We start from the raw sequence: 13,166 nt of genomic DNA on the forward strand, positions 1-13,166 counted from the left end.
CTTTTGTCACTTTTGTTTACAACTCTCAACCTTTCACTAAATATGTTCATATTATACCGTAAAAGGTTAAATTTCTGAATGAATGTTATATATGAGAGCTCCCTACTTGTAGGGTTATAAATGAATTGGATTAAGATCATATTAAGCAAAATCCAAATCAGACCTGATTATTGAAAACTTGCATCCGAATTTGATCCACTATTGAAAACTTGCATTCGAATCTCATCTAAAATCCAATTGGATTTGGTTTTAATTTGACTCCGTGTTCATTTATAAAATATAAAATAAAAAGTTAATTACTTTTCAACTTTTATATATAATGTACAAATATTTTTTTTATAATTTCAAATGTAGTTTTATGAATTTCATATATTAAAACCAGTAAATATTACCATATAACTGGATTTAGATTTTAATTCAGAGTATGATGGAGTTAAACTAGATTTCGATTCGATTATTAATCGGATGTAGATTGCAAAATTAGAATTATAAATGCATTCAATTTTTCTGTATTTTTTATTATTTTGATATGTTGCACTTATTTTTTGTTCAATATGATAAATATAGGATATTATACTTTTGCCCAATATTTTTTTGTAAAACTAATATATCTTTTATCTTTTGAACATTTATTATTTAATTATGCTAAAGGTCATTATATTTCACTTAAAAGTAGAATTATTAATCTTCACCAAATAGGAATGATTGAATTGCTTAGTCACCACTTGATTTGAATGGTTTTGTTTATGATTGAATGATCGAATTGCTTAGTCACTGGCATGCTTACGTGCTTGAAAGAATGGTTTTTTTATGAGTCTGTTTTAAAATAAATGGTTGAGTGGGACGCATCAAGAATCATTGGCATGCTTACGTGCTTGGCTAAATTCTTCTTTTTGTAATGTTTTATCTTTTTGGTGTACATTTTTTATTCATTTATTAAAGAAATGTAGGACTTAAATAGAAGGAATTATATGAGGTGAAAAGAAATAGTCCAATTTACAATTTAAACCTCACAATTAAATAGGGACTAAATTCAAAAATGAGTATTTTGGTCAAAAAAAATTGCACAATCTTATTCATATTTTTAATAGTACTGTAAACATAGAATTATGGATGTGCTCAATTTTTTTTCTCTCTCTCTCTCTCTATATATATATATATATTTGTATTTCTACGTGTAAAAATAATTCTAATATGTCATACTTACTTTTTGTTTAATATATTAATTATATGATGTTATACATGTGCTTGAATTTTTTTTTTTGCAAATTTATGTTTTTTTTCATTTTGTATTTTTATATTTTATTAAAATTTGTTATTTATTTATGATATTAAATGTTAACATAATTGACCAAAAAGTTAAACTATTGATCTTTACTAATAAAATGATTTTATTTTTTTTTGTCAATTCTAAATTATGTATTTCATTTTCATTATCATTAAAAATAGGTATTGTTTATTACACTTGTTTTTTAATTTGGTTAATAAAAATATCATAATTGTGCCTATTTTTTCTATATTTTTTGTAATTTTTTATATTTATTTCTATTTTAAAAATTTTATTACCTAACTATGACTTCATAGGTTGATAAATTTGATTTGTATGGTTGAATTGCTTAGCTACCACTTGGACAAAGAATGGTTTTGTTTTTTAGTCAGTTTTATAATAGATGGGTTTATATTGTTAAAAATGATTGACATAGATTTAATTAGTAGCATTTATTAGTGAAAATAACTTAAATATAGGATTTAATAAGAGAAACCTGGAGTTAATACCTTAAGTGTAACACTTAATGTGAGGGGATTAAATGAGGTGGGAAGTAATAATTGAAATTACATTTTCAACATTTGCAATTAGAGATGGATTTAATGGACAAATATGGACATTTTAGTAGCCATTAAGGTTGGCATTAAAGTTGTAGTAAAATAACGTTTATACCCTTTCTCAAGCAAAGAAATAGAGGGTAATTTTTGTCTAAAAAAACTTCCGCTCTACATGCACACTTTATATATAGTACGGATCTAGAATCCAATAAAAAGATGGATTTTGGATTGAGTGGGCAAAAATAAATATCTAATGGCACAAAGTATTCTAAGTTATGTTGAATTGAACAATTGAAGGCCTCATAATGAAGTCTGAGATTGTTTAAGGATTAAATGGAGGACCTTTTGCATAAAATTTGGAAGAATGGTAGAGATCAGATTGTAGGTTTGATTGGTTTAGTGATATATGAATGTATATATAGTTCTAAGCTTTAAAGACATCGACTAATCAAAAACATTAAAATGGAATCTTCAAAAAGTGGGTAGTGAGGTTTTGCATTTTTGTGTTTAGATTTAATGTGAATGAATATTTTGGAAATATACACTAGACAATTACGTCCAAGAGTGTAGATGTAGGCTAACCAATATCGTTAGATCAGAATCATGCAAGTTAAACAGAGGAATTGGCAGATCTTTTGGTGTAGCTTGGTATCAAGTTTAATTTTAGTGCTTTGGAGATTGTGGTGTGGTTTGGACATAGGATTTGAAGTCATGTGATGTAAAATATCCTTTGTGGGGGTTCTTTTGATCAAAATCATTTGAGTGGCTTCATGTAAGATATATGGCTTATCTTGGGAGTTTGGTTGTGAAATTTGGCACATGACTACATTTAAGTTTCCTTGATTTAATGTTGGTGCTTGATTGGTTCATTATGATACAAATGGTCTTTTTTTTTTTTAAATTTAGGTTGATTAGGCCCATAAGGAAGCATGAACGAGTCTAATTAAAATTGTATTGTATATTGGGCTGCTTGCAGGCTAGCACAACCCAACACGACTTCAGCTGTGCCACATACAACCTGAACCCCTAGGCCATGGTACAACACGACATGCGCCGACTTTCTCGTGCCGGCATGCTCGAGGAATATAATGTTGGGGACTTATAGAAATACCTCACCCAATAGCTATAAAACAACTAGTTCGGGGGTGTTTGTTTATTTTGACATAGTGGCAAAAAATGATTTAAATGCCCCCAATAGCTATGTAACAACTAGTTTGAGGGGGTATTTTGGTGAAGTGATAATTAACTTTATGAAAAATTAAAATGCCCTCCCAACAACTATAAAATGACTAATTTATGAGGGTATTTTGGTTAATTGAATAATTCCCAACTCCTGCAAATACTCTTACCTCTTTCACTCTCATCACACCAATTCTCATGCCCTTTCGTACTCTCACATACTCTTATACTACCGATTCTCTGAGTGAGAATGCTGTTTGGATCCAACCAATCTAAATCTTCCATCTCATTCTAGATGGAATTTTTAATCCAAAGGCAAGGTTCTTAGAAGTGATTTCTTTTTTCACTTATGAGAATCATGATTCTCCATTCTTGCAATCCTTGCTACATGACTTTAAAATAATGAACACGTGTAACTTGGTCACACATGAAAGCAGGGGTAAAAGTGTAAGTTGCCTATTTATCATCACCCTTTTCTATTTAGTGCCATTTTTTCCAATTTTGAAACCAATAATGAATCTTTATCCCTGTGTGTTTCTTCTCATTGTCTTTATGCCTTTGTCTAGCTCAAGCTTGCATAAACACATAAAACCCTCATAATAGCTCTCCGACAGGTTGCCACCACAAAACTCACTCCAACTAAAGTTGCTTAAACACACGAAACCCTTGTAATAGCTTGAATTCTAAACCAAACCTCAACTCAACTCTTATAGGTTGCCACCACCCATTAATTGATCCAATAATGGAGAAGCCACAACTTACACCCATCTTCGGCTTAATGAAGATTTCTTTGAGTATTCCTTTGAGCCCCCAAATCGGATTCCAATCAAAGTATATCCCTCTTATTTGAAATTGGTGAAAGTTGTAGGGAAAAAGATATTGGCTCATGAAAATGTGGATGTCATGGATGAGTAAGGCAATGAAGAAGATGCCTTTGATGCTGAATTAGGGTTTGATTATGAAGAAATTCAGTTCATTGATGAGGAGTTTCCTTTTAGTGATGATGACAACAATGGCAAAGTGATGGGGTGAGTGTTGCCAGCGAAAACCACTTTGACGACATCTTCTGTAACTCTCCAAATAAGATAGTAATAATAATTAGAAGAAAAAAGTACTTTTAAATGCCTCACTCTTTCTTAGAATTTAGAAAATTCTCAAAATTCATTCTTTTTAGGATGGATTCTAATAATGAGAAATGGGAGATTTGATGCCAAATGGGGCCTTAGTCTTTTACTCCTCAGTCCATAACTCTCCACTTTATTCAAGTTTCAACAAGAATGATTTATCAAGTGTCTCAAATTAGCAATTTCAAAGGATTAAAATCTTTATCAATTGAAATCAAGTTGGGATACTAGAATGGTGGACTAGGGAAGTAGAAGTTAATTTCCATCTTTATCTAAAATTTAAAATTTTAATATTTTATTTTGAATTTATTAAAATGGCCGGTACTTCCCAAACTCCTTTTCCCTAAACTCTCAATGAGATCCAATCACACTGTGATCACACTGATATCGGTTTAATGGTACTACTACTCATGAAGCCACTCTTAGTGCTCGGAGTGGCAACAGAGAGAATAGTGAAGTTTGGAGAATGTTCGTTGTAGAAATCAATGGAAAGGGAAAAAGAACAATCTAATTTTAGTTATCATAGAAAAGGTGGCATCAGACATTAGCTAGACATATAGCAACGCATTTGGTGAAAATTGATAAAGAAATTCAAATACAAATTGAATGTGTTTTTTTTATTGGTAATTTTAATTATTCACAATAAAAAAATGAGATAGGAATTAGCATACATAATAAACATACTAAAGGACCCTTTTTATTAGTTGAAGATCCCAAATTTGAAATTTTTTCATAGCAATGTGTAAATCCTCAATTTAAATAAGCTTCTAGAAATACTATAAGAGTGGATGCTTTAAAAATTTTTTGGTCATATAAATAAGATTTAATTTGTACACTGTCAAATCTTAATTCAATAGTTGCACTTACTTTTGGTATTTGGACCTCTAAATATAATATTAGCTATATTTGTATTATGACTCATTTTACTGATGAATTGTGGCTTTTGCAAAAAAGCATTATGTTTTACAAGACTTGAATGGTCATGACTTGGATCAGTTAATACACTCATATTTTCAAATTTGAGTTGAGTTTGATTCAAACTCTATGTTCAAGCTCAAGTTCGACTTTGTTAAATGTTCAATAGGTTCAAGTTCAACTCAAAAGTTTGAAAGACTAAAAGGAGAGCTTGAATTTAAGGATAGTCAAGAAAAATGATAGTTCAATTCAACTACTTGTTAGTTGGCAAGGAAAATACTTCAAGTTCAAATCCTATTACAATACGGAGTTTCTTTAACTCAAATTAACCACAACAAGAAAAACCTATAATATAGAAAAAGAGAAGAAAAGAAAAAAAAAAAAACTTAGAAAGGATCCATCACGAAATGAACATGCATAGATTGAAAAATATATATTGTAGGCACCCCATTTTTGTGCATTTCATTCTTTTTACAACACTTCGACCTTCAAGCATGCTTCAACTAAACTCTCAATTGACCTAAGGGCATTTTAAATGTTGACAAAGGTTTAGACCTCTAGGTTAACAAAATTCAACACTAGAGACAAGGTTGTCAATGCTCAAGTCTAACCTAATGGACCTAAATTGATTGGGCCAGTTCTAGTTCCAAGATTTGTATCGATGGGTCACTTCCGATTCTTAATCTATTGTCCCAATTATTATCGATTCAAAACTGGTTCTACCTAGCCCAGAACAATCTCAAACCTAACATCAGCCATATGTATAATAAATTTTCAGCAAGTTTATTATAATCAAGTCCACAAGATCAGACTCAATTGTCTCGAGAACCAATTGGTTTAGTTCTACATCTAAAATTACATACCTATAGGGTTTGGTTTGGTTTCATTTCCTTGACATTTCTTGTCAAATTGGTTTTGGTTCTATTTATCCCAATCCATACCTAACCCATTAACAACCCTAGTTAGAGAAGAACTTTAATACAAGTCTCTAACTTGTATTAAAGACTTGGGATCAAATCTTGTTGCCACTAGGATTCGGGGGAAAGGGGATGGAGGATGGTGAGCTATCCCCGAAAGGGAATTTAATGACCCTGGATTCTTCCACATGGCCACCTATGCATAAAATCTGCTACAAATACAAGTGTATGGAATGGGCTATGTGACAAATAACGAGTGAATACGTTAGTGTTCCATATAAGGCCCAAACCACATGTAGGTCCCATTTATACAAAATGACATATTCGGTCGTGTTTGGTCACATAGCTAGGTCCAAATCGGATTCGACCAATTGGGCCAAAAGGGTTTTAAATATTTGCCTCTGCTGCCTAAGAATATTCCACTTGACAATTTTGTTTTGGGCCAAAACCTTTTTTTTTTTTAATTTTTTTTTAAGTTTTAAGGAATAGAGAACCTATTAGTTGGTTTGAGGCCAAAAATTTTGCCCTGTACATTTTATTTTTCTTTTGCCAAAAGTCATGTCAAAACAAAAAAAAAAAAAAAAATCAGTCGGTTTAACCACTTCAATTATCAAATGGTCATTAGAAGAATCTATAATTGTAAATAGGGTGGAGATCACATCAGCTCCCCGCCCCACATGCACATCTTAACGTGCATTCGGAACATCTCCCAATCATAAGTACGGGAGATATTCCTAATACTCGGGATGAGATGTACTGTGGAACGCTGATGTGAACTCAACAGTTGTCATGGTTTACTAATTACTACTAGTGCATATAATGAAGACTAATGTCCAATGGATGCTGTGCTGCTGTGGGCCTTGGGCCCGGGGATATCGATGGATCCAGACTCATCTTTGACCCAGTTACATCATAGTTCCATGATTTTTTTTATTGTTCTAGCCCAGGCCCATAAGTTATTTCTTTACCGAAAAGAGAAATAAATACCCAGGTCCATCAAAACCCCTCGTTTTTGCTTTTCTTGCCCAGGTCCAACATGGGTCACTATCATGAATTCATTATTGAAGATTGAGATCTACCTGGGCCATTAAGTTTTTTAAGTTGTCGCGGCCTAGGGCCCAGAATGCACATTTTATATTATTTCCTGATCAAAGTCCAGGGTCCTTCAAAGAACATCTTTTTGCTGTTTGGCCCAGGCCCAACAAGGGCCCACACTGTGAATTCATTACACAGAGTTAAGCGAGTATGTGGCTTAATTTAAACAAAATGACTATCCTTTGGACTCTAAAACCCTAAACCCTAGAAGGAGGCGCTTCTAGTCTTCTAGAGACTTCTTTTCTCTAGAACCCACTCTGCCTAACCCGTTCAGTCCGCTCTATTTACGTCCTCCACTGCCACCACATAGCTGTTTTATTTTCCTGTGCAAAGCGACACTCCAAACCCTAACCATAACTCCCTTTTACTTCTGTCCCCTTCTCTGCAACTCTTACTCCAATCATGTATCGCGTTGCTGCCAATCTTGCTTCCAAAGCCCGGTAAGTAGAGGCAGAAGTGGAATTTGAATAAAAGAAGTGAACCATGGTTTGATCTTCCATTCATTCTGACTTTTGCTTCTTCATTTCTGCTAAACTGTAATCGTTTGTTGCGTTCTTTTGCGTTTGCAGGATCGCTAAGAACACTACACAGCAGGTGAGAATTGGTGTATTATTTATTTATATTTTCTTTTGTTCTGTGGTTTTTTACTACTTTGGAATGGTTAAATAGAGGCCTATTAAAGGGGGTTGATCTCCTTTTTATCTCATTTTCGGTTTGGTTTGTTGATTTCAGGTTGGTAGCAGGTTGAGTTGGAACAGGAACTATGCGGCTAAAGACATTAAATTCGGGGTTGAAGCTCGTGCTTTGATGCTTAAGGGTGTTGAAGAACTTGCTGATGCTGTTAAAGTAACCATGGGTCCTAAGGTAATTGGCCTGATCACAAGCACATTGCCTCGGTTACTGAACTATGGCGTTTTATTTTCATTTTTGAACTGAAATAGGAAATGATTGCGGTGAACTGAAAATGGAAGATTTGAACTGGTAGCTAATTTTAATGTTGCAATGACTATATGAACATTTTGACCATATATAAATTGACCATCAATTGTCTTAAGATTCAGTAGAAAAACCACATGAGATAGTATCTAGCCTGTTCAAATGCATATAAAACTAAAGTGTACCTTCATTTGTCTGGAAAACAAAGTATCACATGCAACAAGTTTATATATTCGTGCACTTAGAAAGTTTTTCAAGTACGTTACTCCTCCATGGCTGATTGCGCTAAGAATTTCATTTGGGTTAAGAATTTCATTGATGGCATTTAAGGGATTCTATTGCAGGGATTGGATTATTTTGGTAAAATGAAGAGCAATAGGTTTTAACCACATAAACTTGTATTTTAATCCCACCTAGAAATATTCTTGAAAAGACCTCCAAACGAAACGTTGTGATAAAGTCATCCTCTCCCTCTTTTCTCCCCCTGTAGCCCTGTTTCTTGGGGTTGGATGTTGAATGTTGAAATTTGCTGTCACTTGATTTAGGCTTAGGTTCTATATTTAGTTGCCATAAAGATAAAGTGCATAATTATCGATCGTGATGGCAACTTGGTTTCATAATTGTTCTTGTATTTCCTTACTTTTTTAGCATTGTAGGTCTTGCCTCTAAGTGTAGCTGATTTTATCTGTTACTGATAAAAAAAAGCTAATTTATTTGGCCTGGTGTTTGGTTTTTCAAAGGGGCGCAATGTTGTGATTGAACAAAGCTTTGGTGCTCCCAAGGTGACAAAGGATGGTGTCACTGTTGCAAAGAGCATTGAGTTCAAGGACAGAGTAAAGAACATGGGTGCTAGCCTTGTGAAGCAGGTTGCCAATGCAACCAATGATGTAGCAGGCGATGGTAAGATTTGTACATCACACCCATCATCCTTTTAATGGATGTAAGTGAAACACTTTATATAGATGATAGTATGCTATTTTTGTATTATCCACTTAACTTATCCAAGACAATAACTATTAGAACAGTTAACATATTGACACTGAATAACTGCATCCATATGCTCACTGTGACATGTTTGCAGGTACCACTTGTGCCACAGTCCTTACACGTGCAATATTTTCAGAAGGCTGCAAGTCAGTGGCAGCTGGAATGAATGCAATGGATCTAAGGCGTGGGATCACAATGGCAGTGGATTCTGTAGTGACAAACTTGAAGAGCAGAGCACGAATGATTAGCACATCTGAGGAGATAGCACAGGTTGATATTCTGGTTTATTGTTTTTTTTTTTCTGTTGGAATTATAGGTAATGATGCATGAAGTAATCATTTAAATGTGCTAACATAGAAGCATCACTTTTTGTTTTGGTATTAGTGGGCAACTAATATATTTATGTCTCGAAAAAGGTTGGCACAATATCAGCAAATGGGGAGAGAGAAATTGGTGAGCTGATAGCCAAGGCTATGGAGAAAGTTGGCAAAGAGGGAGTCATTACCATAGCTGTAAGTTTCCTAGTTCTTCTTTACTGGTCATCTGTTAACCTGTGACTATTCCAATTTCTGTCATAGCTCTATCCAAATTGCATGTGCATTTAGATTTACATCTCTTTCTTGTTCCTTATAATGGATTAACAGAAATTGAATCTATTTTTTGGAACACTTCAAAAGCCTACTGAACCTTTTTCATTGCATATGGAATTCACACGATGTAAATTTAGAATTGCAGAAATCCTTGTCATTTTCATATTTATTTTGTCCCTTGTGTATGGACGTTGTGCATGGAATCTCTTATTTTTACTTTCAACAAGTTATTCTATCCCTTTTTATATTCATAAGCTTATGTACTAGTATTACATATTTGGGTCTCATTTTTCTTATTTGCTAATAAACTGTTGCAGGATGGGAAGACACTATATAACGAGTTGGAAGTTGTTGAGGGAATGAAGCTGGACAGAGGCTATATCTCTCCATATTTCATCACTAACCAGAAGACTCAAAAATGTGTAAGCCCTTTATCTGTGATGAGTAAACCTCTCATTTAACCTGATATTACTTTCAGCTCCCCTGTTTTGGGCATAGGCAATATGAATACCAGTATCAATTTGCTTAGTGAAGTTTCAACTATGTGCCTGCTTTCTCATTATTGCTGTTAAAAAGAAGGAAGAAAAGAGGTCTGCAGAGTTGGTGAAGCTGCAACTATGCCTTCATGCTATATTTGTTTCTGATAAAAAAGAGGTCTGCAGAGTTGGTTGAATTCCAGCTTTAATATTGTCTAGCTTTCATTTGCTACAGGAATTAGAAGATCCTCTGATCCTGATCCATGAGAAGAAAATTTCAAGCATAAATGCTGTGGTTAAGGTGTTAGAGCTTGCCCTGAAGGTTAGCAACAAATTCTTGGTTGTATTGATTGAATTAATTATTTCTTAGCTAAAAACTTCAAAATCTGTAATCCATTTGTCTAATTAGATTTTTCTTGTGAGCTTCAGAGGCAAAGACCTTTGTTAATTGTTGCAGAAGATGTAGAAAGTGATGCACTTGCAACTCTCATTTTAAATAAACTTCGAGCTGGAATCAAGGTACTGCAGTAGAGCATGCGCTTAAATGCTGTGTTTCTATTGTGAATGGTTGATTGTTGGATGGCCAGAGAAGATTGTTAGCATTGACATGAGTGTGAATTATGAACATATTATAGGTCTGTGCCATTAAAGCTCCTGGTTTTGGAGAAAACAGGAAGGCTGGTTTGCAGGATCTTGCAATTCTAACAGGGGGTGATGTAAGTTAACTGCCTTGTTGTTATTTTGACTTGATAATGTTCTGATATGATTTATTAATAAATTAACCTTGATTTTCTTTGGCAGCTCATAACAGAAGAACTTGGAATGAATCTGGAGAAGGTAGACTTGGATATGCTTGGAACATGTAAAAAGGTGTGTCTTCTTTTCTTCCTATCCAGATTGTATTCTTCTTTTTCAATTGAAGCACAAAAGTGGGAAGCATAGAAATGTAACCTGCTAGTGAATTTATAGGTCACAATATCTAAGGACGACACTGTCATCCTGGATGGTGCTGGTGACAAGAAATCCATCGAAGAGCGGTGTGAGCAGGTAATTTTGTTCTCTAATGTCATTTCATCTTTCATGTTTGGCTTTGTTTTTTTGATCTTTTGTTTGGCTGAAAGCGTTGGTGATTTGCCCCCTTGGTGGATCTAAAGATGAATGGCTGTTCTAAGTGCTAATTTGTCTCGTTGCTTGAATGCCCTGGCAAACAGCTAAGGTCTGCAATTGAAGTGAGCACTTCTGATTATGACAAGGAGAAATTACAAGAGAGGCTAGCAAAGCTTTCTGGTGGTGTTGCAGTTTTGAAGGTATTATTTTTTGATAGATTACTGCTGAAGCAATATTTACAATTTTGATTTGGATTTCTTGGTCCCTGCTCCGGAGTTGCTTTTGTCTCACTTTCTCTGATGTAGTGATGGAAACTTTTGGGGTTTATTTGCAGATAGGGGGAGCCAGCGAGGCTGAAGTTGGTGAGAAAAAGGATAGAGTTACTGATGCTCTAAATGCCACCAAGGCAGCTGTGGAAGAGGGAATTGTACCAGGTGGTGGTGTTGCACTTCTTTATGCTTCAAAAGAGTTGGATAAGCTGCATACTGCGAACTTTGACCAGAAGATTGGTGTTCAAATAATTCAGAATGCTCTCAAGGTATCCAAATTTGTTACTTTCAAAATCACCTTGTGTGACTCTCGCTGTTGCTTGGTAGTGTATGAAAAAACTATTCCGATGGGATTTGACATACATAGTCACCAACTTGTTTAAAGTCTTGGGCTTGCTTATTGGTTGAAATTTAGTGTTTTAGATTGCTGCTAGACCAGTTGGTGGTAAATCATGTTGGTTTTCTTGTATGCAAAAATTAATGCCTGGAGGTTCTCCTTTTCATCTATTAATTGCAGACACCAGTGCATACAATTGCATCAAATGCTGGGGTGGAGGGAGCTGTAGTCGTTGGCAAGCTGTTGGAGCAGGATAACCCTGACCTTGGATATGATGCAGCCAAAGGTATGTGAAGTGTCCCTTTATCATGAGAATAATGGTTTTGTGGTTTTATTTTCATGTTGTAAAAAATTGATGTATTGTTCATCCTTTCATACAACCAGGTGAATATGTAGACATGGTCAAGGCAGGGATCATCGACCCACTGAAAGTGATTAGAACTGCATTGGTAGATGCTGCAAGGTAACTAGGGGCACCTTTTAGATTTTTCACCTAGTTGGTACCTGTTTTAATTCCAACTATATTTTATTTTGGTTATCCTGAAATCTCTACTATTTGTGCTTAAATTGTTATTGTATCTCCATGCAGCGTGTCATCTTTGATGACGACTACCGAGGCTGTTGTAGTTGAGCTCCCAAAGGATGAGAAGGAAGCTCCAGGGATGGGCGCTGGTATGGGAGGCATGGATTATTAAAGCTCTGAAGTCTTCACTAAGTAGACAAGCAGTGATCTGATCCAATCAGCTTAGTATACAATTTATATTCATAAAATCACACAGATTGAGGACATTAGGGTTTTGAACGGTGGTGGGTTCATTTTTCCTCAACTATGGTTTTTCTGTCCTCTGCACCACTTATTTTGTTAAATTATTTTTCTTGTTGAGGCTCAAAATCCGTGTAATCATAGTGAGAGGTAAGTTTTGTTCATGCTGGTACGTAATTGGAGTAAAAGCTATTGCTGATGATTGTAAAGACTCCTCTTGAGCACTCTGTTCAGAAGGGAAATCAGGATTAGGTTTATCTCAAAATAAAAAATAAAACAACTTTCTTCTGCTGCAATAGCAACACTTGATCCTCTTATTGATTGATATTGACGTTTGTGTGCTGCTAATTGGAGATTTTCTTTCACTTTGTTCTTCTTGGGGCTTGGTTGTTCAAACACGTTAATGATTTGAAGCCAGGGTGCAGGTCATAATTCATTTTCTGAAGATGTAGACAGCAATTCAAGATTTACTCCAAACCAATTTAACAGATGTATCAGGCCATCAGGGTTGTACTTTTAAGTGAGTAGAGGTGGTTCTCATCAAAAATTGGAAAATCGAATCAAACCAAGGTTCAAATTATCGACACGTATCGGACGATGCATATTATTCTGGCACCTCTCCATATGCCCCTTATAGTGGGTGTATT

The 13,166-nt window shown here is 34.7% G+C and overlaps 1 protein-coding gene across 1 annotated transcript; it reads left to right on the forward strand.

The window, feature by feature from the left end:
- The first annotated feature begins 7,213 nt into the window (after positions 1-7,213).
- On the forward strand, positions 7,214-12,815 carry LOC148865168 (chaperonin CPN60-2, mitochondrial). Its single transcript, XM_088980400.1, has 17 exons — positions 7,214-7,494; positions 7,624-7,648; positions 7,787-7,918; positions 8,731-8,890; positions 9,072-9,247; positions 9,394-9,489; positions 9,885-9,989; positions 10,279-10,365; positions 10,473-10,562; positions 10,679-10,759; positions 10,845-10,913; positions 11,013-11,090; positions 11,255-11,350; positions 11,485-11,688; positions 11,937-12,042; positions 12,141-12,219; positions 12,346-12,815. Exons 1-17 carry the CDS (start codon positions 7,457-7,459, stop codon positions 12,449-12,451), a joined length of 1,728 nt encoding a protein of 575 aa, XP_088836526.1. The 5' UTR covers positions 7,214-7,456; the 3' UTR covers positions 12,452-12,815.
- The last annotated feature ends 351 nt before the right edge of the window (positions 12,816-13,166 follow it).

The sequence above is a fragment of the Nelumbo lutea genome, chromosome 3 (assembly GCF_056320005.1).
Source record: "Nelumbo lutea isolate HS-2025 chromosome 3, American lotus-T2T, whole genome shotgun sequence".
NCBI classification, from domain to species: domain Eukaryota; kingdom Viridiplantae; phylum Streptophyta; class Magnoliopsida; order Proteales; family Nelumbonaceae; genus Nelumbo; species Nelumbo lutea.